This window comes from Fusarium vanettenii (genome assembly GCF_000151355.1).
Source record: "Fusarium vanettenii 77-13-4 chromosome 1 genomic scaffold NECHAsca_1_chr1_3_0, whole genome shotgun sequence".
Lineage (NCBI taxonomy): Eukaryota > Fungi > Ascomycota > Sordariomycetes > Hypocreales > Nectriaceae > Fusarium > Fusarium vanettenii.
The window spans coordinates 4,201,991-4,227,778 of NW_003315881.1; the positions used below are offsets into that span (position 1 = coordinate 4,201,991).

The 25,788-nt window shown below is 50.1% G+C and overlaps 9 protein-coding genes across 9 annotated transcripts; 4 read left to right on the forward strand and 5 right to left on the reverse strand.

Moving 5' to 3' along the window:
• Positions 1–224: 224 nt before the first annotated feature.
• On the reverse strand, positions 225–1,963 carry NECHADRAFT_75561 (uncharacterized protein; the record flags this gene model as incomplete). The annotated part of the gene is made up of 4 exons (XM_003054592.1): positions 225–672; positions 733–1,570; positions 1,619–1,695; positions 1,743–1,963. The coding sequence occupies 4 exons, from the start codon at positions 1,961–1,963 to the stop codon at positions 225–227; spliced, it is 1,584 nt and encodes a 527-aa protein (XP_003054638.1).
• A 7,463-nt stretch (positions 1,964–9,426) lies between these two features.
• On the reverse strand, positions 9,427–11,036 carry NECHADRAFT_32016 (uncharacterized protein; the record flags this gene model as incomplete). Its single annotated transcript, XM_003054593.1, has 3 exons — positions 9,427–10,718; positions 10,767–10,894; positions 10,942–11,036. The coding sequence occupies 3 exons, from the start codon at positions 11,034–11,036 to the stop codon at positions 9,427–9,429; spliced, it is 1,515 nt and encodes a 504-aa protein (XP_003054639.1).
• A 767-nt stretch (positions 11,037–11,803) lies between these two features.
• On the forward strand, positions 11,804–12,522 carry NECHADRAFT_75564 (uncharacterized protein; the record flags this gene model as incomplete). The annotated part of the gene is made up of 3 exons (XM_003053876.1): positions 11,804–11,972; positions 12,023–12,252; positions 12,346–12,522. 3 exons carry the CDS (start codon positions 11,804–11,806, stop codon positions 12,520–12,522), a joined length of 576 nt encoding a protein of 191 aa, XP_003053922.1.
• Positions 12,523–13,450: 928 nt separating this feature from the next.
• On the forward strand, positions 13,451–14,825 carry NECHADRAFT_90493 (uncharacterized protein; the record flags this gene model as incomplete). The annotated part of the gene is made up of 3 exons (XM_003053877.1): positions 13,451–14,095; positions 14,147–14,353; positions 14,403–14,825. 3 exons carry the CDS (start codon positions 13,451–13,453, stop codon positions 14,823–14,825), a joined length of 1,275 nt encoding a protein of 424 aa, XP_003053923.1.
• Positions 14,826–15,707: 882 nt separating this feature from the next.
• On the forward strand, positions 15,708–17,804 carry NECHADRAFT_75566 (uncharacterized protein; the record flags this gene model as incomplete). Its single annotated transcript, XM_003053878.1, has 1 exon — positions 15,708–17,804. The coding sequence occupies one exon, from the start codon at positions 15,708–15,710 to the stop codon at positions 17,802–17,804; it is 2,097 nt and encodes a 698-aa protein (XP_003053924.1).
• A 364-nt stretch (positions 17,805–18,168) lies between these two features.
• Positions 18,169–19,895, reverse strand: NECHADRAFT_75567 (uncharacterized protein; the record flags this gene model as incomplete). The annotated part of the gene is made up of 4 exons (XM_003054594.1): positions 18,169–19,562; positions 19,618–19,716; positions 19,772–19,812; positions 19,870–19,895. The coding sequence occupies 4 exons, from the start codon at positions 19,893–19,895 to the stop codon at positions 18,169–18,171; spliced, it is 1,560 nt and encodes a 519-aa protein (XP_003054640.1).
• A 1,000-nt stretch (positions 19,896–20,895) lies between these two features.
• On the forward strand, positions 20,896–22,305 carry NECHADRAFT_90495 (uncharacterized protein; the record flags this gene model as incomplete). Its single annotated transcript, XM_003053879.1, has 4 exons — positions 20,896–20,916; positions 20,971–21,468; positions 21,517–22,128; positions 22,177–22,305. The coding sequence occupies 4 exons, from the start codon at positions 20,896–20,898 to the stop codon at positions 22,303–22,305; spliced, it is 1,260 nt and encodes a 419-aa protein (XP_003053925.1).
• A 274-nt stretch (positions 22,306–22,579) lies between these two features.
• On the reverse strand, positions 22,580–23,446 carry NECHADRAFT_75569 (uncharacterized protein; the record flags this gene model as incomplete). The annotated part of the gene is made up of 2 exons (XM_003054595.1): positions 22,580–23,027; positions 23,193–23,446. 2 exons carry the CDS (start codon positions 23,444–23,446, stop codon positions 22,580–22,582), a joined length of 702 nt encoding a protein of 233 aa, XP_003054641.1.
• A 1,253-nt stretch (positions 23,447–24,699) lies between these two features.
• On the reverse strand, positions 24,700–25,608 carry NECHADRAFT_75570 (uncharacterized protein; the record flags this gene model as incomplete). Its single annotated transcript, XM_003054596.1, has 4 exons — positions 24,700–25,055; positions 25,125–25,233; positions 25,297–25,365; positions 25,534–25,608. 4 exons carry the CDS (start codon positions 25,606–25,608, stop codon positions 24,700–24,702), a joined length of 609 nt encoding a protein of 202 aa, XP_003054642.1.
• Between the last annotated feature and the right edge of the window lie 180 nt (positions 25,609–25,788).

The window sequence follows — 25,788 nt, forward strand, 5'->3', positions numbered from 1 at the left end:
AGTGCCATGCAGAACTTCTATAGCTGGTGTCAAGATTATGGTGGATGTTCTCAATCAGCTGGAAAGCCGTGTCGACGCAGAGGCTGCAGAATCTCCTGACCAGACTCATATCCACGGTTTCTGCGGATCGAGTTGAGGATAGAAACTTTGATGGGAATTTTGTTGTCAAGAGTAGTAATGGTCTCAGCAAGAGGACGCGCGTGTACAGATATCTACCCAGTGAATTAGGGAAACGCATGTTTTTGCAGTAAGGGATTATCTTGCCGGCAGTTCAGGATCTGTTTTTGAATTGTAACGCTCAGCTCCTGCTGCTCAGGTATTAACTCAGATCCAGTCTCAAGCCGTAAGTATTCCGGAATCGACTCGAAGAATTCTTCGATTCGCCTGTTAAGCACCATAATGTCTGAGATGATCTTTTGCACGTTCAAATCATTCTCAGACATGGTATCAACAGTCTTTTGCGGATGTGGAGCGTAGAAGCTGAGGAGAATTTCATCCAAGATGAGGAATAATTTTGAAGACCAGATGAGTAAACCCAGTCTTGAAGGCCTGTTTTGAGGCTGCTCTCCTTGGCCATGGGCGGATAAATATTCGTCATCAATTAGAGACGGCAGTGGGACGTGCCAACTGCTCGATATCATGGCTGGTCTTCCAAAAGTCATACTAAGAAGCCTAGTCATGGTAAGCCATTGTTCTCGGTTTATGCAAAGGCAATTATTTCCAGAAACTCACTTATCCAATACCAAACAAGTGTGCCACACTCTTCGCCTCATCTCTCTGCTTAACTGGCTTTGTGACTGATTTGGCGATTCGACGTGCAATCCCAATGATTGTGCAGCTCTGATTGCAAGGCCGACAGCGTTCCAGCAACGAGTTGCTTGCTGAGTAGACTGCAGATAAACTCCTGTCAAAAGAAGCATCTGGACAGCTGAAAGAGACATGGAATCGAGAATCTCGAAGCGGTATATCGACCTAGATCTTTGATAAAACGTTTGGGCAAGCGATGCTCTACTTGCAGCCGGCACAGACTCGCTGAACCGGCATCCGATGGCAAAAACAATATTTAGCGTTGAAGAAAAGATCACTTCCTCCATCTCCGAGATTGTATCGTTGCTTGTCTCATTCTCGTCCGCCGACCAGAGAAGGTTGTATCTGCTCATAAAGCTTGTCTTGTGAAGTACTGGAAAGACTGGGTGTACGAATTCCCAGAAACACCGAACAAAGTCGTCGGCTGTCCTCCGCGGTGGGTATACAGCAGCAAAAGGGTCCTTCTCCCGAATGGCCTCTGGGATGGCTGCGGATGGTTGTTCATCGGCCTGCTCTTCTGCCTCTGGGAGTGACCCTTGTCGATTTGTCTCATTACAAAACTGTACAAATGCAATTGTAGATGATGGGCCGTACATGCATTCGTTTTCTGTAGTTGTCGATACTGTGGCTAATCCATCGACGTTGCTGGCGTAGCGAGATGTGTTTGGCGAGTATGGGCCTTGTGTTCCTGGAGAAGTCTGCATTTCTCGAGATGCGACACTATCCTCATGGATCGAATCATTGCGGGAGACTCGACGTTCGACTATAACAAGGTCAATACCGAGAACTCATTCGTTGGCAGAATCCGGACCTGGTTGCGACGGCCTCGGCTCAACATCCTGCCGCTGTTCAAGCCTTTGCAGTCGCTGCTCCAAAGCAGAGAGATAGCTAGAAACACTCAGTAAAGTAATAGTAGAATTAAAAGCTTGAGATACCTTGCAGAAGCGGGCGAGTTCTCGTAGATACACTCAACTGCAACGCCTCGCCTATGGCAAGCCGAACAAGCCGGCCGACTCCCGTCACATCTCGTCTTGCGGTCTTGGCAGCTCTTGCAAGCCGTCTGTATCCTCCGACGTCTTCTTTGAACTCTCTTTGAGCCTCTCTGACTTCTAGGAGGGGTCGTTGGTAATACTAGCCTCGGGGTTTCTGATTCCATGTTGAAGGGGGAATAATTGGTGTGTTTGAAAGGGAGCGGACGCGAACTTTTTAAGACCGTCGGCAATCCGACTTTAGGACTACCCCGGATCCGATGCTTGACGTCCCCGCATTTTGCTGCATTAGCTTGGGCCTCGCTTGGTCCTCGGGCGAACGCCGAGGTCTGGGGAACGTGGAGCAACGGGGTACCCATTCCCGATCTCAGGAATTATTAATCAAGCAACTCTGATTTGGGTGTCCAAGTTACTCCGTTAAAGGGGGAACAGTTGGGACGTTTTATAGAACAGCAGACACGCCTTTTTAAGGCTGTTGGCAACCCACATTTATGACTACCCCGGATCCGAAGGATGGCATCCGACGGACAATGGGAAGCTCACCGGCCCCTCCAGCTACCTATGCATCGTTAGATGCGTACTGTGTCATGTGAGGAACGATCTTCGAGTTCAGTCAACCCATTGAAACTATAATAAAGAACAGATTTTCAACACATCATAACATCCTGACCCGACGTTAACCCATGTGAGGAACAACGCTTGACGAAATATATAAAGGCCCAGCAACATGGAAACTACCTAGGCTAACGCAAACATCTTTTTGCAGAACAATATGCTAGGGCCACATAAGAACTTGACAAAGCCACCTCATTTCCTATGAGTAATGCCCCCCCTTCTCGCCACCTCTTCATCCGATTGCCTTCTTCGTAGACGTCCCGTAAGACAAGAAAAGAATGGTAGCTGGTGGATGTCAGTGCTGCTAGTCACTGGCTCGGTACTACTCTCCACAGTGCCCTTGTCCTCAGCTTTGTCGACGCTCTCCTCCTTTGTAGACTCTGACCCAGCCGTGGTGGATTTCTCAGCTGGACTGATTCTTGCCCAACGCCAAGCAGCCCACGCCACGATGACAAAAAATGTCAAGGATACAGCAACTTTAGTAGTCATAGTTAATAATGGGTATCTCAGGAGAAGACGCATCGTTCGTGGAAACTCACAAATTACAGCAAAGGCCCAGCCAGGAGCCTGCTCAAAAGAAGCAACATCCAATGCAAACATGGAGGAGAGAAAAGATAGTGGCAGCTAGACATCGTTATTAGTATATGAACGAACAAAACTTTTTTGGTATGTGGTGCAACTCACAAAGAGAATGGTAACAAGAGTGAAGACCATGAGCGTTTTCCCCTGCCTCCTTGCTTCCTCTCCCTGCCGCGTTGCGAGGTTCGCGAGGTAATTCGAAAGCTTACTTTGCTTGAGCGAAAGCGTGGCCTGGAGGTTCGCACTCTCGCTCTGCAGAAGCGAAAGGGTCGTGTTGATCTATTCCCAAAACATCAGTACACTTCGAGTCTTTAGTCAGTGAAAGGCGAGTAAACTCACAGCAGACTGTATTCTCTCGGCACTGCTATCCATCTCTTTCAGATCTTTCACAATGTATGCCGCTGCGAGGTCTACATCCCGAGACCCCCCAGTCAAACCCTCTTCAACCGTCTTTTGGTGCTGGGCTGCTGATTTCAGAATATTGAGCTCATCGCGGATGTCTTTGATGTCGCAATACAACGCCTCTGCTTTCTTGATAGCGAGTCTGATTTCCTCATAGGTTGAGCCTTGGGATGGTCCCTCGGATGCTTTGTCGGGTGAGACTTTGAGTAAATCTTTGGGTGAACCTTGGAGTGAAGCTTTGAGGAAAGCTTTGAGTGACCATTTAGGTGAGTCTTCATCCCCTGGGGAGGTGAAATCTTTCGCCGTTTTGTCCGGCTCGCTTAAACGCCATCTTTTCGTTTGGTTCCTGAACTCATTGAAGAGGTTTGCTTCATCCCTTCCCTGTCAACTCATTAGTTGCCAACTATTACACTCAGGGGGCGTGACGAACAATTTGGTTGATGGTGTCAGAAAATAGTTGTCGGATAGAACCTTGGTCCTGAGGTTTCGGCTCCCCAGGCGTCGCCTCCTCGGGCTCCGACTGCTTAGGATTTGGCTTCTCAAGCTTCGAAAGTCTCTCATAAGTGCCGATGCAGTAGTCAACAACAAACCTGCTCATATCAGACGCCGTCTCTGGCTGAGACGCACTCCCTCCAGCTTCTACCTCTTTGCCTAGCTGTTCGAGAATCCCCTCCACCAGCGTGCCATTGCTATCATCGAACAAGCAAGAGGTGGCGGTAATGAGCCATTCTAGAGATTCAAATTCGTTAGCACGTCGTCGGGCAAGGAGAACCTCGCCCCCCCCCCCCTCAACAAAAGGTAGAACATACTGTTTGCAATTGTCCAGACCCATAGCTGATTGACCCGGAGCAGTGTCCATTGGCTTGGTTCATTCTTTTCACTGATCTTGGTGCCCTTGCCTGCTGCTATAGCCTTGGTGACAACCTGTGTTCTGTTGCGGCTATTCCTGTCCCTCATAGACTTTTCGTCGCTTGCAAAGTGATAGTACCATTCATCCAGGGTTGGTGATTCGTGAATGACGGGGCTTTTAGCGTCGTTCAAGTCCTCGTAGGCCGTTTTCATGTCGGTGAACCTCTTCTGGCCTCCACGCAAGCCAGCCTCGTCCCGGTGTTGAGTTGAGAAACAGAAGTAAGGCATCTGTCGTGATGGATCAGAATCAATGAACAAAATTGGCTATGGTCAGGACTTACGTAAGTGGCTGATGCTGCTCCGAAGTCGGGTTTGTTCTTCTTTCGTCGATCCTCCTCGGGCTCAGTCCTATCATCTGCCTTGGGAGACTCTTTTCCTCCATCCTTACGCTCTTCCTTCTTTCCCTCTTCTTCCTTTCCCTTTTCATTCTTTCCCTCTTTCTTGCTCTTTTGATCCCCTTCCTCCCCCTTCTTCTCCTCTCTCCTGATTTTGTCGCTTCTCTCCTCTTCTTCATTCTTGAGATTGCCTTGTTTCCCGCTGACCTCGTTCTCTTGTCGCCTTGTCACAGTTCGCGGCCTCATGCTTCTCGATGAAGATGTTCTATCCGGCACCTGAACCCAACTGTCTCGGAAAAATGATTTGAGCTCGTGGTACGGGCCCCCTTCGCATTTCTCGTCATTCATGATCCTCAGCAAGATGTCCTGCAGCGTTGGTCAGCAAATATTGTACGCTTTTATTTTCGTGTTAAAGTGTCGCGGAACAACGCCGATGCTGGTGCAAGGTTTCTCACATTCATCCAAACCATCTATGGCAAAGGTTAGTGGCAACTCTGCAAAGCGTACGTAGCCCACCTTCCACTCACATTCGTTGCTGGTAGATGAACCCACGTAAACTTGGGCTCAGTGTTGAGATATACGATGGAACCTGCAAGCTCAGATCTGCCCCCAAGGATCTTCTTCAGGTCCGAGATAGTCTTTTCCATAATATTCCCCGGCCCGTGGTCATAAATGACTTCTTTCAACGATCGATATCTTCGCAATGTTCCTGACTCGCCCTCACCCTTGTAAAACTGCACGATGGTGGCTTCATGGTCTTCCAGTGTCTCCGACAGTTTGTCATTGTGCTTTGGCGGTCCGTCAATCTTGCTGTCTTTGTGCGTTTGAGAAAATGGAGGGTCTCGTAGGATATCTATGATGGCATGTAGGTAGTCGATTTTGTCTTTTCCTGTCCGTGTAGTCGGTGCGGTTGGCACGGTCATCTGGCTCACCCCACGCCCAAGCTTGGTCGTCCCTGGATCCTTGGTCTTGCCCTTTTGCGCAGGTGCCCCGGCCTCGGCTTTGGGGGCTTTCGGCTGTGTTGAAGCCGATTCGGGGTCCTGTGGCCGTTTCTCTGTACTTCCCACCAACTCCGAGATTGACTTCTGGGCAGATTGCAGCGCGGCGTCAATATCAGGTGTCCGGGGAGAGTTCGAGATGAGCAACCAGAGTACCTGAGAAAGCTGCTCGTATGTAGTCCCCTCTCCTGGCTTCTTCACCAACTCCAGGGTTGATTTCAGCGCTGCATCAACCTCAGAAGTCCCAGAAAACGTAGCGACGAGTTGCGAGAGTACCTGGAGAAGCCGCCGATGCCCCTCCCCCTGCTTTACCTCCTTACCTAGGGCCAAGTCCAATGTCTTCTTCAAGGCGGGTTTCAGTTCCGCCTTGAGACTAGGCGTCTGAGGAGAGCTGGCTATGAGCAGCGAGAGAACTTCGTAGCTCCTGTTCTGCTCTGTGCCCTCTCTGAGCTCATTTGCAGGCTGCTTGTTTGACTCTGGCTTTGGTTCCAGCACGGATTCCAGCATCGATTTCAGCAACGCCTGAATCTTCGAGCTTCTCGGAGATTTAGTGAGGAGTAGTGAGAGTACCTCGGGGAGCCGGCTATATGCCGCCCACTCGATAACACCCCAGTTGTCTGATCCTTCAGGCTTAACTGTCTTTTTTCGCTTCCACCTTTCCTCCATGAGCCATTTCGCGACTTCATGAGTTTCCGGATAGTTTGCGGCCCACTTGATTTCGTCATCCTCCCCATCGCTTCTACCAAACTCTGCAGTCCTCAACTTGTCCGATTTGAGAAGGCTTTCGACAGCGCTTTCCCAGTTCTCTGCAGTACAGGCCAAGTAGAAAGCAGTCCTCCCCTGGTCGTTTCTTGTTGACATGTCCCTCTGTTCCATAGATGATAGAATAAGGTCCAGTCTAGTTGGGTCGCCCCGGGATGCAGCAAGATGCAGCGCCGTCTCATTCTTGTTGGTTTTGGCGTCTGGTCTTGCTCCCGATTCCAGAAGGAGCTTGACTACGGCATCATGCCGGCCGGAGCCAAATTCCTCATTCTCCTTCTCTTCAGGGCTGAGATCATCAGGGCCTAGCTCATCACTTTCCTGCTCGCTGTAATCCTCAGGGCCAGCATCACTGGCGAGGTGCAGCGCTGTCTTGCCGTCCTGGTCTCTTGCATCCACGTCCGCCCCGATCTCTAGCAGCAGCTTGGCAACATTCTCATTGCCCATCTTACTTGCTAAATGCAAAGCTGTCTGCCCGTCATCTGTGATTAGATGGAGATTGGCATGATGCTGTAGAAGAAGCTCGACTACCTTGCTGTGGCCCTTGTTGCTAGCAAAATGCAGAGCAGCCCACCCATCCTCATCCTGAGTGTTGATGTCTGTCCGGCCACTGTCCTTAAGTAGAGCTTCGACTATTCTTCTATAACGCCAACCGCTAGCAGCTATCAGTGGCGTTGCTTTGGTCCTGTCTGACTGGAAGTTGCAATCTGCACCCGCCTCGATCAGCAGAATCGCACCGGCCAAGAAACCATTGATGCTTGCCGTCAAGAGAGGCGTGCGCCCTGATTTGTCGCGTGTCTCTAGTTCAAGCGATCTTTTGCGTGCCTCCAGCTCAAGGTGTCCATTCTGGTCGAGTAGCTTTCTCACAATGTCTTCTTGCTTCTGTGTTGTTGCTGTCATTAATGGTGTCCAGTCATCCTTGTCCTGGATGCCAAAGTTCGCCCCTTCTTCCAGCAGAACAGAAACGGCATCAGCGTATCCATTGTAGATAGCCACGTGCAGTGCGGTCCAATCTTCCAGCGCCTCTTGAGCATTGATGTTGGTCTTGCCTTTTGCAAGAAGAGCTCGAATTACCTCTGTGTGGCCGTACCGACTTGCCGCGTGTAGGGGGGTCCAATCATCTTCCTCGGTGATCTGGGTATCGGCGCCCCCTTCAAGAAGTATATTGACAACTTCGATATGTCCTGCCCAACAAGCTTCATGGAGCGGACTGGCCTTCTTGTTTTGCTTGGCATTGATGTCGGCTCCGTTGTCTAGAAGCAATTGTACCAATTCGGCGCGTCCCTCTGAACAGGCTCTGTGTAGAGGTTGTCGGCCCTCGTTGTCTGGTTCCGAGACTTCTGCCTTGAACTCGATGAGCATCTTGGCTGCCTCGACAAGCCCATTCGCAGCTGCAAGATGTAAAGCCGTTTCGCTATCGGCGTCTTTAGCATTGACTTGAGCTCCGCCATCCAACAAGCGCTTGAGCTCGCCAAGACCGTCCTCGCTTGTGGGCTCTTCATCATTTTTGGCCATTATCAAAAGCAGCTTGTGCAAACGGGTCCCGCTTTCCGTATTCTTGGCCTCGACGGAATCATCGGCAGATGGTTCATCAAGAGTCGCCTCCGGGGCCAGCTTGTCGATGCCGGACGGGTTTGTCTCGAGAATCACCTGTTCCTGAGCTTTTTTGACAGGGGTCGTTTCTTCCTCCATGGTCATCAGGTCGAGTGAAATTTCAGGGGAGGAACGTGTTGGAGGGTAGGTATAGGCGGAAAAGAGACTTTGGTTGCTCGAGCTATGCCATGCCTGTAAGCAAAGAAACAACTTTCACGAGATTGCGACCCAGAACCGTCTTATTAGATAGCTGCCCCATCCCAATCATCAGACGGTTCAGCCCCCCACGACACCATCACAAATGCCCCATTTGACAACTCACTTTCTCTGTTCTTTTCTTGCCTGCAATTGGGTTATTTGGTCATCTTACCTCCCACTCTTGTACAGAAGCTGAACTGCAATGCCACCATATGGCCTAGGATTGTGTTTCAAAGCAGCCTGTGATATCGTATTTCTTCACAGCCTGATCTTGGCAAGAGGACAGGGCTGGCGATGTCCGCGGAACTTGAGCCCAATCTCGCTTGGCTATTTCGGCATTCCCAAACAAGAACTATTTTGACCCAATCATAATCATGTACACTGATTTCAACTCGGAGACGGACTTTCGGCCGCATGGTCATTGTATTGGCGGTAATGGCGCAACCGAGCGCGCGTTCCTCGGGCATCCTGCTGACGGTCGCTTTCAACCCCCATGTCACCAGCAACTATCTACTTCCTGTCATTAATGACATCTCCAAATGAAGTAATCGGCCACGGAAAGGAGGTAATCAATCTTTCCACCAAAGAGCAGTCTCAGTGGAGAAACACGTTCTCGTAATGAAATGTGGACAGCACCTCGGTGCGGATTCAGTTATCGAGACTTGCCGTTCAGACTTTATCCTTTGCGTTCGGCGTTCCTTAACTCCCTGGGAATATCTCAAGTGGTCTCAGCGAGTCACAGAAAACAAATCTGGGTTTGGCGATCCCAGATCCCATAGAGCTTTCACTGCTCATAGAGGCTGGGTATGCCGTAGAGGGAAAGGTTGCAGTTCGCTGGCTTCTAACACCACTGGCTTGTCCTGAGACAGCCATTAAGTATCCACACAGCCTATAGGACATGCGCCTCCTCCCTATTCGATGGTTAATTTAGGTAGAGTCAACCACAGCTCGTTCTTGGGCAGACCAGGGTGGATTGCCCCCCTCAGTTTACAGATAGCAACTTCAGTGGCACACAATCACGCTATAGTTCAGTTAATCTTCCTAGTCGCTTGATCTTCCGGGTTAGATATTTGCAATCAACATTAAGTGCAATGGTCACATGTGATAGTGCATGAGGCATACTATAAGGGAGTCGTATTATGTAACATCTGAACTTCAGAACCAACTCCGGTGGATCGATCGGCTGATGAGAACCAGTCAGAAAAATATGTGCCGCCATATAGCACATGCTGAAAGTGAAGCCTAAGGCTTCCAGCGGAATGCAGGATGCTTCCAGTCCAAGTCCTCAATCTCCTCCTGAGTCAAGCCGTTGAGTTCCTCCTCAATATTCCAGGTCTCCCTCTTCTTATTATCTCTCATCATCCACCAAAGAGTCGCAGAGCTAAGGACAAGAATGGTACCAGACGTGGCCAGGTTTAGGCCGTTTCCAATGTGGAAATCGGGTGCATCCCATGGGAGGAATGACCAACTCGAGACCAGGCCGCCAATGTTACCCAACATGACGTTCATACCAATAGCTGCGCTGCGGGCCGTATCGCTGACCACGTTTGCCGAAACTTGAGCGTTGCTAAGGGCTCCATGTGAGAAGACAGACGAAGCGATGAGGAAGGTTGCGCCGTAGCGGACCATCTGGTCCTTTGATCCCAGAAACATGGCATAACCGATCATGCAAATCGGAGCAGTAATGATGAAGAAGATTTGTCGCTTATCCATCCTCCAGCTCAGGTAGGGGAAGAACAAAGTGAAGAATGCTCCGACAGCATACGGAGGAACGGTGTAAAGCTGCTGCTGAATCGTCGTCTTGTCCTCGTAGATGGTCTTGATAATCGTTGGCAAAAAGAATGAAAGGCCCTGGACCGTAATATTGGTGAACAAGAAAATGACGGAAGTGCTGAGCGTGATAGGAGACCAAAGTCCGCGGTTAAGCTTGGTCTTGTCAATCTTGTCGAGAACTGCCGTGCTTCCAACGCGTTCAGACTTGACTCTGGCGATCGCAAGGTCCTTTTCTTCCTGTGTCAACCAGCGAGCTGTGGCTGGTCGATCGGTAAGGGTGAAGAAACCGATCACAGCGAGACCGATCGTGATGATTCCTTCAATGGCGAAAATCATTCTCCATCGATGAAGACCGGCAAAATGGTCAAGACTGAGAATTGCCGAAGCCAAAAGACCGCCAAAAGCTCCTGCAAGCGGTGCCATGACGATGTACAGCGAAAGACGGAAAACAAGCTCAGCACGTCGGTACCATCGGGAAAGATAGTAAGCGATACCAGGCATCATTCCCGCTTCGAAAATGCCCAGCAGGAAACGCACAACAGCAGCTTGGGACATGTTGTTGACAAATGCCGTGCCTAGAGATGCGATGCCGAAGAGCAACGTTATGATGGGGAGGAACCAACCGGGGCCCATCCACTTGCAGAGGATGTTGGAGGGGATCTCGAAGACGATGTACGAGATGTAAAAGGTGGTGATGAGGATGTTGTAGTCGTATCCTGTCATTCCAAGGTCCTTCTCGAAGCCGGCAATCTTTGCATTACCTAGAAGGTGTTAGGCCGACGTCTTTTTCATGGCTTGACTTTACTCACCGATATTGGCTCGATCGATGAAGCAAAACAGGTAAAGAATTGCAACCGTAGGGACAATGTGAAGGTCGATCTTGAGGCACAGACGACGCTCTGCGGCGGGGTCATATTCGACTAGAGGCTGGCCATATCTACGACGCGTCAGAGATGAAGACGTGAGAATGAAAAGAATGCGTACTTGTCGGTAGCGACCTGACCCTTCTCAGCAGCATGCTGCAAAGCCGAGTCATTGTGTGTCTCAATGGTATCGCGATGCTCCGTAGACGGCTTCATGGTGAGTGAAGTTCAAGAGCGGTGGGTGAGTATGAATCGAGCAAGAGCCCTGATGATCACGACTCGTTTGCAAGGAAGACTACGACAGATATAAACCTTTCTCCTCTTGCCCAGAACCCAAGACCTTGCTCCTCGGAACATCCATGTCGGCATCCACCCACGGCATCCCTTTATGCTTCAAACCCCGGATTTCCCGGGGGACCGAGTAAGGATCTGGGGAAGCGGGGAAAAGGCAAGGTCTGGCTTTGGCTAGACTCCCCCGTGGGGTTGCATCCAGACCGCAAAGAACCAAGGTTTGGTGCGGAGCTATTGGTTCACGAGCAGCCGAGCTGGCCAACAATCTCTCCCCGAGATCCTTCGCGCCGTGTGAGCCCTGGACCCAAGAGATAAGCTTATCCAATTGCATGGCCTGCATTGAAAAGTAGTCCCCTTTTGGCGTGGCACTTGTCTGAGACCCGGCTGCCGAAGGTGTCGGTTACGGGGTGACGAGTCTGGTCGTTGAGCCAACGTTTGGATCGCGTCAAAGGCGTTCAGCCTTCGAGTGGACTCCAATTTCCGTGGTAGAGGCTTAACAAGCTATGCCTCAATCGCTCTCAATAATGCACAAATACGATAAGACATGATCAAGCATAATTGCGTGAATAAGGCGTTGCCACTGCAAGCCGTGTGGAGTCGTGGATGAGGGGTTTCAGCAGTGCAGATTCCAGCCTAGCCTGCTTTTCCTTGTACCACCAATAGTTTCCAACCCCTCCCATCTTGACGCAACCATGGAGCCACAGCGATCTACAAAGGCCAAGCTTGATGATGGGGTGCATCGATTCTTGGACGAGTACTTCAAGTTGTCCGATATCCGGGAACGTACAGCGGAATACGTCAACATGTTCACCGAGGATGCGGCCTTTGTCCTAGACTCGCAGCCATGCAAGGGGAAAGCAGGTTTGTATTCTCGGGGATTAGATACAGTGGTAAATTGCTAACTGGGGAAGAAATCACTACCGCGATGGAGGCCCTGTGGGCGACTATTTCGTGGCGTAAGCACACGATACGCGACGCATCCCCATACGGTAACAACCCCGACCAGGTCGAGATCCACGGGTCCGTAGATCTAGGGTTGCTAGACGGACAAACCAAGACTCTTGTCTTTTCCTCGAGAGGACATTTGACTCCGGTCGAGTCTGAGTGGGGATACAAGTGGGATTCTTATCAGGTCTTTATTGTGAGTTTGACAAACGATCGAGATGCAGTTGACTAATATTTACAGGACCTTGCTGCTCTGGCTTAGTGAACTCATAGCTACGGAGTGAAAGAGTCAATCTATCATCAAGAGCCAAGACACATTGTGCACTGCTCGCCAACTAGTCCCATCGTCAATGACGACGCTCCTCCAACACTCAAGACATACCCTCCAACTTCCCCTCAACTCTCGGACCCCGAGACGAGTCCGGCTCGTGTCTCGGTTATCTCCAACTTTTTAAGCATGATGTGACTGCATGTTGGGGGGTTTGCTGTGAAACCGCATTGGCTGGCATACTTGCCGAAAACACGCCCGCGCCAGGGGTCAGCTCCGAGGAACAAGACTCCGAGGAAGCAAGCCATAGTGCCAAGACTAGCATGGGCCAGAACACCATGTATCAACAGAGTGTGAATTCATCATGTGAATTCAACGGGCATCGAGTCCAGGCCTTGGTAGAATGTTTGTTATTGAGACGCCATTGCTCAAGCGAGCCAAGCCTCACGCCCAGACGCAGACGTAGAACCATCCCATGTAGGCATGTATCGGTTGTAGAAGATGCAAAGTCGCCTCATCGGAGTTTGTCCGTCCGTAGGATTTTCCGCTGGTAGTATGGAATGCACTCTGCTGAAATGTCATAGACTGTATGAAATTTGCAGAAATGCTAGGGATTTCCCCAGTCGTTGCATTAAGTTATCTCCGTACACTAGTCCGGAGGAATCGGGGTGGTTCTTATAGTCGCGGACAACAGTTCGCAGAGACCCAGTCGTATGATCAGTTAATCTGGAGGTCGCCGGTCTGCCCATGATTTATCTAGGAGCTTTACTCTTGTGCATCGGGACTCGGCATGCCATGATGCGGCAGCAAGGCCCGGGGTTAGTGGCGTCGGGGAGATGAACGGACTTACACTAGCCTCTTGAGGGGGTCTTCGGGAATTCCGACAGCCCGCCCTGCGACAACAACACTTCTCTCCCGTAATTATCGGTTATGACGGCATTCCCGGGGACTAACAGGACGGAGGATCCCCATCTCCCATGACCAAGAGCAATTCCGGATGAACGTCACCTTAACCGATGGCATTCCCCGCGCTCCACAAGGCCACCCAGTTGGGTTTATAATTAGAGATCAGTCCTTGGCTTGAACTAAGTCCATGCAAGGCAACTCAGCAACATTCACATTCACAATGGCTCCAACAAAAGACTTCAACATCGCAGTGGTCGGCGGCGGCATCGCTGGCCTAACCCTTGCCATCGCGCTACACCATCGCGGCATCCCAGTGAAATTGTACGAAAGAGCATCAAAATTTGAAGAGATTGGTGCTGGTGTATCATTCACGCCAAATGCAGTCCGGGCTATGGAGTTCTGCCACCCTGGCGTACATGAGGCTTTCGAGAAGGTCTGCACGCGCAACAGTTGGCCGTCAAAGCAGAAAGTCTGGTTTGACTTTGTCGATGGTACCAAGGATGAGGGCGCTGGGTTTACCATCAACAGCAGTCTTGGGCAGAATGGTGTTCACAGAGCTCATTACCTCGACGAGTTGGCCAAGCTGTTCCCAGAAGACCAGGCTGTGTTTGGGAAATGCCTTGATACCATCACTGAGAGCGATGGAAAGGTGACGATGTCTTTCACCGATGGAACTACCGCCTCTGCCGACGCTGTTATTGGCTGTGATGGAATCAAGTCTCGTGTACGGCAATTGGTCGTCGGCCTCGATCATCCTTCAGCACACCCAACATACTCTTACAAGTACGCCTACCGAGGCATGGTGCCTATGGAAAAGGCAGTTGAAGCCGTCGGAGAGGAAAAGGCACGTAATGCCACAATCCACGTGAGTTTTAAAAGTGCTCTACTCCGCCAGCACAAAGACTAACCCCTTCAGATGGGCAAAGGTGGCCATGTCCTCACATTTCCAGTCGACCATGGCCGAAAGCTCAACATTGTAGCTTTTCGCACATCTCCAACAGACTGGGAAGACTACAGCAGAACAACTACTGTTGCTAGTCGGCAGGATGCTCTGAAAGACTTTGCTGGATACGGATCAGCCGTCACTGGGCTACTACGATTGACTGAAGAACAGCTCAAAGTTGTAAGTGATTTTTAACGCTCGTCCCGTGCATAGACTTACCAGTTATCAGTGGGCCATCTTTGACCTCGGTGATCACCCAGCCCCAACCTTCCACAAAGGTCGAGTGTGCATTGCTGGAGACGCCGCCCACGCAACATCACCCCATCACGGCGCCGGAGCAGGATTCTGCATCGAAGACAGCGCATTCCTAGCCGAGCTACTCTCCAGCATCGACAGCTCCCGAGATCTTCCCTCCGTGTTCGAAACATTCGACGAGTGTCGCCGGGAACGATCTCAGTGGCTTGTGCAGAGCAGCAGATGGATTGGAAACTGCTACGAATGGCTGGCAGATGGTATTGGTAGCGACATGGTCAAGATTGAGAGTGAGATTAACGAGAGAAATGGCATCATTGCGAATTTTGATCTTGAAGGGGAAGTTGCACAGGCCAAAGGGGATCTTCAAAAGAGGCTGGATCATTGTTACAAGCTATGAGCGCTGTGAGATTTGGGTCCTATTAAGTTTATATAGCAAGGCAAATTGTATATCTACACGATCTTGTGGCTCGGTTAACCCATCAAGGGCCGCGCTTTTACTATAATAAAGAACACATTATCAACACATCGTAGCATTATGACCTAATGCTAATATAGTGGTCTCTTTTTAATCTCCTAATGCCTATAATCAAAGAGTTATACCTAACTATATAATTATAAAAGGGTAAACCTCTCATGGGGTACTGCTCTAACCTCCGTATGAGAGACAAGAGAATTTTCCACTTTCTCAAGGCCGCAGTCTCTCAATACAATGTCTGCCAACACAATGCCCAGAACCACAATCAATCAAGCAATCAAAGTCACTGGGTCGTACGATATCGCACCCGGCGAGAACAAAGACGATCCAATTGAAGAAATGCCGTTTCTTATCTGCATCTAGGAGCCCCCAAGCATCGATAGCTCTCTGTTGTGCACCCCAATAGACACTTCTGATAGGTGACTGAACTCAGCTGCGGCTGACGAGAAGCAGTCATCATGCGGATTCGGCCTATTAACATCAATCTCTTACCCACGTAGCGGAGGTAGCTCCATCTGTGCATTTTCAGCTGGCCTGGCCTCAATGTTGCGGCCAATGAAACTATGCCCTCTTCATAAGTAAGAGATAAGACGACCGGTTACTCGCACCTAGTTTGAGTTGCGTGCTTTTCCCGCATGTTTCCTCTTGAATGCCTGTCCGTTGTCTTTCCTTTAAACTCACGATGATCCTCCATTTTTATCCTTTCGCCAAACAATCCTGATTACCATCAACCTTGCACCAGCGCTCAACTCTCACAATCTCAGTCAAACATCTTGCAGTCTTTCATGTCTTTCCTCGTCCACGATGGAAACGGCAGCCTCCACTCTCTACGAACGCCTCAACCCAGACACCTCCGAGATTCGACTACTAGAGGTTCCCTCAGATGGCTCCGAGGACTGGGGACTCATCACAGTCTCGCTTGACGACAACCCAGAATACTTTGCGCTCTCGTACGTCTGGGGCGAGGAGAAGGACCTCAAAAAGATCGCCCTCCAGGGCCAAGACAAAGAGGTCACGCCAAACCTGGCTTCTGCTCTGTCTCACATCCGGAGTGGGAACATTGGAAGAACTTCCACCCCCATTAAATATTTATGGGCAGATGCCATCTGCATCAACCAAGAAGACATCTATGAGCGTTCGCAACAAGTCCAGCTCATGAGCCGCATATTCAAGTGCGCTCAAGCTGTCTGCGCATGGGTTGGCCCAAAAGATCACTCGCGAGCATTTGAAACCATCAGGGAACTCGCTAACGAGGTGGCTCTGCATTATTCAAGTTATGTCCCTAACGACCGTGATGAACACGTCAGCTTCGGTATCCTCGACATGCCCCCATTCGAGCTCGAGTGGCTTCAACGACACCCCAGTCTTTGTAGTAAGACACCAAACACTGAGGGAAAGTTCAAAAACGATGCATGGAACTCCATTGGGGATCTTTTTCTGGAGAAATACTGGGAGCGAGTATGGATCTACCAAGAAGTCGTGCTTGCTAGTCGGCTCCACCTATTCAGCTCAGGTGGCATGACTCTGAGTCGGCAAGACCTTTTTATGTTTGCACAAAGTTATACAGAGCTTGATCTGAAGACCAAAATCCGCAGGGGTAAGGTGCAAAGGCCAGAATTTCTTTGCCAAGAGGTATGGGAAGGTCTGCGCTGGTTTCCGCCCCATCATGGAATCGACTCACTCCGTGATGCCTGGAAAATCATAATAATGAATGATACCCTGAGACCAATCAAGGAGTTTTGGGCGGAATGCGGTCTTTGCCCCAGCTGGAAGCAATCAATCGCTGCGACACGGCTTGTCGCCAAAGATCCAAAGGACTACATTTACGGGCTTCTGGCAATCACTCAAATCCCAATGACACCAGACTATACCAAAAGCGACGCTGAAGTGTATACCGAGTTCGTCGAGCGCTGGATCGAGGCCTCCTTGGAATTGGAAGTTAGGAATAAACCAATCATGCAACTTGAACAGTCGCGGATCCTACCCCTTGGCTTCTTGTCGCTTGCGGGTGTTGGGCATTTTGGATCCTCGGACGACTTTCCATTTCCAAGCTGGGCTCCGAATTTCCCCAAGAATGCTCTACACAGAGAAACAAGGATCTTGCAGGTTACGACTCCCCCGAGTCAATCTCGAGAGGATCCAAGCAGGTATCCGTATCTAGACAGAAAGACTGGAAGCCTTGTCGTTTTGGGAGCTGAGATCGAACCAGTTCTCCATGTATCCAATTTCACCAGCCCCGCTTGTTTCGAAGAACCCACTGGTTTCGACAACCTTAAAACTATTCGAAAACTATTCTGTGACATTAAACACTCTTTTCGCTGCTATACATCCCGGCATCCACGCTCCATCTCCGGCACCTCATCCTGGCAAGATATCGCTCGTCTACTCTACAAGAAGGTCTCAAAAGATGTGACAGAGGATATGGTCTATTCTCTTCTTACTCTAGCTGCCGTGTCAAGTCCAAACGAGACAGAGAATTACCCTGACGGTTTGGGCGGCTGGGACTCCCCAGACTCTTCAATTTTCCCTACCGATTGGGAGACTCAACTTTACCAGCGGGCTTTCCCAGACAAATATCTAACCGAGCTAAAGTTTAATGATAATCCATTCGCAGATAAAGAATCTCGGAAAGACAAACTTTTGGATCATCTAATAACCCTGTGTCAGGAGATTGGGGATCGGTCAATTTTTGAGACCAAGAGGGGATACCTTGGACGAGGACCCCTAGATGTACGAGAAGGCGACCGACTCTGCGTGCTCAAGCACTATGACCAACCTGTGTCACTCCACCAACTGGGGGATCATTATACCTTTGTGGGAACCGTGTTTGTTGTTGATCTAAACCAACCCGAATGGATACAGGATAACCCATCCGGTCTAGAGTGGCTTACGCTGCGATAGGGGCAGTTTGTGTCTACAAATGGGGGCTAAGGGGGGGGTTTAGGTACTTATAATATTCAGTCGAATGGATCATTTTAGTGATGTGCATGTGCTTTTTCTCACCCCATCTGCCAGCCCAGCATCATCCTCCACCGAAAATAGATTGCGTTGCCTACTCTTCGAAACCGCTATCACGGATATATTTGAACTTGTGAGGGGCCCAGATAGTCAGGTGGCTAAGAACAATGCATACAAGAACTACCTTTAGGTCATCAGTGCTCAAAAAGCTGTAACAGCTGGCACCTAGGACCAGCAATATACTAATTTCCTAGTTCTTAGCTATTCTTAACATGCTTGGTCTAGTTCCCTTGTCCACACTTCAGCGCTAGACAGTCTGTTCCTTGTTGCTGGCCTGCTTTGCCTGAGAAGTGTTCTCAATCTCGAGACCCGATGGCTGAGCCGTGCTTTCAACAGCAGCCTTTTCCTCCAGCATATCACCACCCTTGGCAGCATGAGAAGCACCACCAAACAGAGTATCAATCTCCTCCAGAGGGACCTGCTTCGTCTCGGGGATGAAGAAGTAGACGTAAGCCGCGAGGCAGAAGTTGATGGCCATGAAGAAGAACAGACACTTGAGACCCTCCCGACGGAAAAAGGTGGGGAAGAACTGTTGGAAGATGGTGTTGGCCACGTTTTGCATCTGAGAACACATGCCCACGGCTTGAGCACGGATGTTCATGGAAAACACCTCGGCAGTCCACATCCAAACCGTAGCTCCCCAAGAGGGCTTGTAGAAGAAGGCAAAGAGGAAGAAGAGGAAGACGATGGCAATGCCCACAGACTCGGACTTGACGTTGCCTTCGAACGTCGGTGTCTCCAAACCGACAACCGCGACAATGAGCATGCAGACTCCCATACCCACGGCACCAACCATGAGTAGCCAGCGGCGGCCGTAACGGTCAGAGGTCCACATGGCGTTGAGAGTGAAGATGATACCGAAAGTAGCATTGAGGGCGTTGATGAGGTTGATCTTCTTCTTGTCTGACCACACGTTCTTGTAAATGGTCGTAGAGTACGAGTTGAGGGTGCCTTGACCGGACAGCTGCTGGCCAATGTTGAGGAGAAAGGCAAGGATGATTCGCTTTCGGACTGAGGGGTCCCGGAAGAGAGCAGAATAAGAAACTCCCCTGATGGCCTCCTTTTCGTACTCAATAGCACCACGGATAGCGAGCAGTTCCTCCTCAACCTCTTCCTCAGTCTCTCGAATTCTGGCAAGTGCAGCTCTAGCAGCCTCCACGTTGCCATTCTTCTGGATATGCCATCGAGGAGTCTCTGGAATGAATAGGACAGAAGCGCAGACGATGGCTGGGACGAGAATCTGGAAGATGACAACCATCTTCCAATCCCACTGACCCATGCCTTCACGGTTGTTGGAGCAAGCATAGTTGATCCAATAAGCGATGAAGGACCCAACGGAGTAGTTCATCTGCCAGATCGTCATGACCTTTCCTCTGATGTTGGCTGGAGCGACTTCTCCAATGTAGACAGGCGCCGCAGTAAGAGCAAGACCCTGACCGATGCCAATGAGAACGCGGCCGGCAATAAAGACTCCAATCTTGTGGTGTGGAGTAAAGGTCTGCATAAAGGTCGCTATTATGGTGATGAAGCAGCCGATAAACATGCCCCAGCGACGGCCCATGTAGTCAGCGAGGGGTCCGCCCATGAAGAAGCCAGAGATGATGGCTCCGATTGTGTAGCTCGTGTTGACTTGGAAGCAGACTGTTAGCTATCGAAACTCCAAAGACACCGCCAAAGGCTTGGAGTGTGAACTTACTCAACCCAAGCATGTAAGTATCCTCCACCGGGTCCATGTTAACCCACTCGAACCAGTTATCTGAACCCTGGAGAGAGTTGAAAACCGAAGCATCGTACCCTGCATAGTATGGTCAGCATGAATCTTGACGAGACGCACGAAGACAAGCTCTTACCATAAAGCACCATGCAAAGTGCCGCCACCATGGCACAATACCTAATTTCCCAAGTCAGTCATGGCCATTCAAAGTCTGTCAGGGTACGCATGACCCACCAGTTGTATAGCTTTTTCGAAGCCATTTTGACTAGAAGTTTGGCTCTCTATCCTCTGAAGCGAAAAGGGATCTCCTGATCAGTGCAGATGAGAAAAAAAAGAGAATGGGGAGAACCCTGAGAAATCGAGATTGATAAGACCACTTTGAAAAGTGGACAAAGCCCATTAAGCATGGACCCTTTTTATCCACAGATCTGCGACTTCGCTAGCAGACTCTAAGCTCGGGTAGACGGCTCTCGCAGGGGGGGTACAAGAGCCAAGGTCAGCCACCAATGGTGTTTAGACAGGGGAGCTCCGATGTCGTTCAACATGACGCCCAATGCGACATTCGAGGACTCGGACCCTAGTCATGGCCCCTCTTGGCGCGCGGAATGCCTTTGCCGGCGGGTCTTGGTCTTTACTGGTACGGGAATTACCCGGGCTGCAGGATGCCCAGATCGGCTCATTCTCTCCCATGTCGAGATCCTCCATCAATCAGTCAATAAGCATATTTGATTCCCCCGCACAAAGATCACATGCGACCTTGAGGTTAAGATGATGATAATCGGTCAAGTTTAGCCTGAATCCTTCCATATTACCTTGCTGTTGTCCAGCCAGGCCTGCTTATGCCACGAATCATGGACATCTTCCAAGACACGAACCGGCAATGATGTTCACCTTGGCCTCGGATGTAAGCGAGATTGAGAAACCATTGGTGGAACAACTCTACCGAGCTTTCGCTCAGCTGTACGTTGGGGGATCGACAGCGCACGCGGGGAAGCTTGAAGCTCCTCATTAAGCACCTGGGGAATATGGGGATGGCATGGAGACGGGCCGACTTTGTGGAGGAGAGTGGGACTGCCGAGAGATTGGGTTTCTGATAATGTTATCGGCTGAAGTCAGACCGCGTTGGACGGGGAAAACTATCCCGAAGGTCACCAACGAGGGTGCTATTATAAGAGCTTGGGACGTTTACGCAAAGTCCTCGGTGAAGAGCTGTACCGAAAGCCAAGATCATCTGACCCATCAAAAGGAATTATACCTAATATGCTACTGAGACCTATAATCGTGCTCGCCTTTCTGGCGTTGGCCGAACTCATTGATGCTGGCCATGCCCCAAAGCGTCCCCACTACGAACCAACTCCCCTGCAACCATACAAGGCATTCCCAACCTCGTCCCCTCGCAGAAAGACATGCTTCGTCAAACCCGGCAAGAAGGGCGGTGACGATGCATCCAAGATTTTACGTGCCTTTAAGAAGTGCAACAATGGAGGTACCGTGGTCCTTGACCAGGAGTACACCATCTGCACCCAGCTAGACTTGAGATTCCTCAAGCATGTTGATATTGCCTTGACTGGAACTGTCAAATTCTGTGATGACGTTGAGCGTTGGCTTCCCCGGACTTTTCAGTTTCCATTCCAAGATGGCTCTTCTTGGTGGCTGTTTGGTGGTGAGGACATTAATATTTATGGAGCTGGCACAGGAACCATCGACGGCAACGGCCAAGCTTGGTACGATGCCCACGCCGCAGACAGCAAAGTCAAACGTCCGCTTCTATTTGTGACAGACGGTTGGGAGGGAGGTTCCATCACTGGTCTCAAGCTTCGGCAGTCTCCCAACGTAAGTTATCTTGTACCTTTACACATAGATGTACTAATATTTGGCCAGTGGCACAATCTCATCGCCAATAGCTCAGACATTCTCATTTCTGACATTGATATTTTCTCTCGTTCAACATCAAAGAATTTTGCCAAAAACCTCGACGGCTGGGACACATACCGATCAGACAACATCGTCATCCAAAACTCTTACATTGACCATGATGATGACTGCGTATCATTCAAGCCCAACAGCACCAACATCATCGTCCAAGGGCTTGTCTGCAACTCATCCCACGGCATTTCTGTAGGCTCTCTTGGGCAGTACCCAGGAGTCTTTGACAATATCGAGAACCTGTACATCTACAACATTTCTATGAGCAACGCAACAGATGGTGCTCGTCTCAAAGTCTGGCCCGGTGCTGATGTCCAAAAGCCTGAGGGGTGGATCGGTGGCGGCGGTGAAGGACGTGTACGAAACGTCACTTACGAGCGTTTCTTCAACGACAACAACGACGGCGCAATCAAAATTGACCAATGCTACGGTGCCGTCAGCGCCGCCGAGTGCGAAGCCGACCCATCAAAGGTGATTCTCACAGACATTCTGTTCAAGGACTTTTGGGGCACAGTGTCAAAGAAGAATGACCCTGTAGCTGGATCTCTCATCTGCAGTTCTGAAGATGTAAGTTTCTGTTCTCGCACTCACCTGTACATGCACTAATGAATCTAGTCCTGCGACAATATCCGAGCTGAGAACGTCACCGTCACACCCCCAAGTGGTAAGGATGCCAAGTGGGCATGTCGGAACATGGATGAGGAGTTGCTGGACTTGAATGGAGTCGGGTGTGTAGATGCTTAAAAAGGGGTATTCTCTTGTTCAGTAGTGGAACGTAGCTGGCACTGACACAAAACGATTTCACGTTCACTTTGGAATAATATGCGCTCAAAAAGAAATCAATAAAGAAACTATTCTAGTCTATGGGGTATTAATACGCTGACAGCCGCTGGTGCGACTTTGCTGAGTTGAAAAAGATTGCGCAAGCTCAAGTAGCTTTCACGCCGATTGCCCCCAAGTAAGTCAGACTCCCAACTACTCTAATACTAATAATAAAAGGAAACATGGTTACTCCTCTTCATTTGCTCTCGGAATCATCCTCCTTCTTGATCTCTTCTTCCTTCTTGATCTCTTCTTCCTTCTTAATCTCATCCTCCTTCTTGATTTCATCCTCCTCAGTCTCAGAATCCCTCTCAATCTCACAGGAATTCGCCATAGCCGTGACAATGTCCTGGGCGCGCGTCAGCCTGACAAGGTGTTTGGGAAGGTCTCTGACGTCGACGCATGGAGGGTTCTCAGTCCCAGCCTTTGAAAATCTGGCGATACGTCGACGTGCCAGGTTAACAATGCAGCACGTATTGTACTCGCGCACGCGCTTCTCCTCGTGCCTGTCATACTCCTGGATGAGCTCGGCTTTGAGATCCACCATTGCCTCTAGTACTCCAGTGGTATCGTCGATGTACTTGGGCTCGACCATCTTGCCTTCCGCATCGGTAAAGGACCACATCAACTTAGGGCCGTTGATTCTGAGTTTTAGTTGGAGGTAGACCCAGGCCCCATGGCATCGCGCCGGGGGAGCTTTCTAAGTCTCCCCGCTGGCAGTTGCGGTTCCACGAGGAGGGAGATCCTCCTTGAGAGTTCCCACCGGCAGAGTTGTGTGCTCAAACTTTCTACTGGGGATCTTCGGATACTTGGTACCCCCGACGCGCGAATTCCACTTGTCACTAAAGACAAGTTCCATCAACCGGTCAAAATGCATCCGAGTAACCGGCAAAGGTGCTTCTGGAAGCATTTCAGCCCCAGCCTGCAGTAGGTCAAGGAGAGCAGCTTTCTCAGCCGCAGTCAGTTCACCAGGCCAACGAATCGGCTGCCTTACTGGCCGCTCCTGGACAACATCGGCGTCCTGGGAGAAGTCCAGGCTGGGAAGCCAAGCATATTCCGGCATGACGGGGGATTTTGTGACAAGAAAATTCGTGTAACTAGCTCAAGAGCCTGTCAGGTTTTGCTTGATCAGAAAGAGGTAGGTTATCGACTCTTCAGAGCAAGCGTGTGTTGTGGAGATGAGGGAGACAGAGACGAAACCATTTCGCCTTATATAGTTTGGATACTCTCCTCCTAGTATTCCTGTTCAAGCGTTGTACTCCTTGAGTTAGGTAAGTAATATCGGGCATAACCATGATCTCCTATGTTACGCAGCGTGAAAGGTATTGGGATTGGTAGATCCGTCAAGAACAAGCCTGGACGAGAATACGGCGTGTATATCTGCCCTCTGACGACTCGACAAGAGAAACTAGATACATCTATGGTCTCCTATGTGATGGTGCCCACAACATTACAGTTGAGAGATCAGCCAAAAACAATACATGGACAAGAACATGGCGTGGGTGTTCGCGCCCGATCACTAGTTCATACTCGCACACACAGTGCCCAAGAGATTTGCAATGATATTCCTTGAGAGTTGCAGGGATTTCATATTCAAGACAGTCGAAAGGCTAGCATGATCCTTTGTCAGTCCTGACTCTGCCCTTCCGACATGCAATTTTCGTAATAGAGTCAAGAATGACTCCTCTGTCTCGAATATCTCCACGCAAATCGCCGCTTGTTGATAGATCCCAACGGGGACTGTATCATCATTCTAACAGGTTGGTCTACTGCAAAACGTGACCAGGTAGCAGAAACCGTGTTTACTTGAAGCCGGTGTTGAAGCCGGTTACGAACCTCAACAGGGCTCCGGCCAGCTACCCAAGGAGCCAAAGTCCGACCTTGTGAAGCTATCAACGACACACAACCCACGTATGTTGGACATAAACTCAGATGAACGCAGTATTGAAGCATTGCTGATGTCAGGTCCGGACATGCTGACAGCAAAGGCAATGCAGTCTGACAGCACAGGGCGCCGAATGTGCATTTTTTCAAGGGATTTTGGTGCGGCTATTGGGATTTAGACAACGCCACCGTAGGCTGAACCAATGCAGCCACTCCTTCTAATGCACATAAATAACCCCATGGCGCTCTGTGGCGGCCTTGGCTCCAATTCGACCAACGACCCAGGATTGTACTACATCCCGTCTCTTCATACCGTTGGGTCAGGGCTGACATTATAGACCGAATATTCTTTTTTCGGGCTTGTTTGTCGACCTGCCCCTCCTTTCTTGACGTTTCTTTTGATCTCTACTGTCTCTTCGCTCAGTTATCCCATCAAGAGCCGAGCTTAACGTCCACCGCCGGCGGCCGAATCGTCAGCGAAATTTCACCATCCGTTGAGACTCCCCCAATAGCTGAAAGGTCTTTTCCAATTAAGCTTTCTTTCTTTGCTAAAGCTCTCTCTACCGCTAAGGTGGCATCTACCACCGAGATTTCTTGTACTACCGTTGCTTCTTCTACTACAGTTACCTCTCCCATGACAAGCGAGGCACCTCCTTTGTACACTAGCTCGGCTATCAACTCTCGCTTCGGAAGCAAGGTCAACCGCGGGTACGGCAGCGCTCCTTGAACCATGAACCGCTTGAATTTTGAGGAAGACGCGAAGCTCACCGCTCCCAGTAGCCATTTCCCTGTATGCAGTCACATTCACACCAAGCACCCTTCTGGCCCGTCCTGCAGCAAGGGCTACATCAGCACACGAGGCGTTTTCTCAATCACCCAGTCCATAAAGGAATTGGGCACGGACAGGTGCTGCATCACACCGGTCAAGTACGCCATGGCACACCGCGTCGACTGCAATGGGGGCACCTGCAATCATATTCGCCTTTGACTTCAACGGGCTCCCTGCGCTCCGACAATCCACGGACCTACTCTGGCCTTCAAGTGCGAGTCGTGTTCGACCATTTGAATCCATTCATAGTTGGTCTTTCGTAGAAATGTCTGGTCTTTCGGTCGTAGTACTCTTCTTTTTTACATTGATTACCCCATCACTCTGTAATCGCTCTAAGTCACCGAAGTTCGTGCAGTAGGTCATTCATTGAATGTGATGATACCTGAACCGTCAAAGCGGAGCGCACCATGTCGCCAGAAATATGATATTAATCATACAATCTCGATCGTCTTGCTAGGTGCTGCATACACCAAGGCATCAGCGAATATTTTCATGTAGGCTAACCCAAACATGATGTCAATAGTCTACTGTGCACCAGGGTTTGGTTCGGATCCTACCTGCTACACGAGGGGACGGAGTGAGTTTCAAGATGCTTAGACTCTTACACGATCAGCCTTGTTCGAGGCAGATTGTGTCTCGTATCTCGTGTTTGACGCCCAGTTTCAGCATGATCTAGTACAGATTGATGCAAT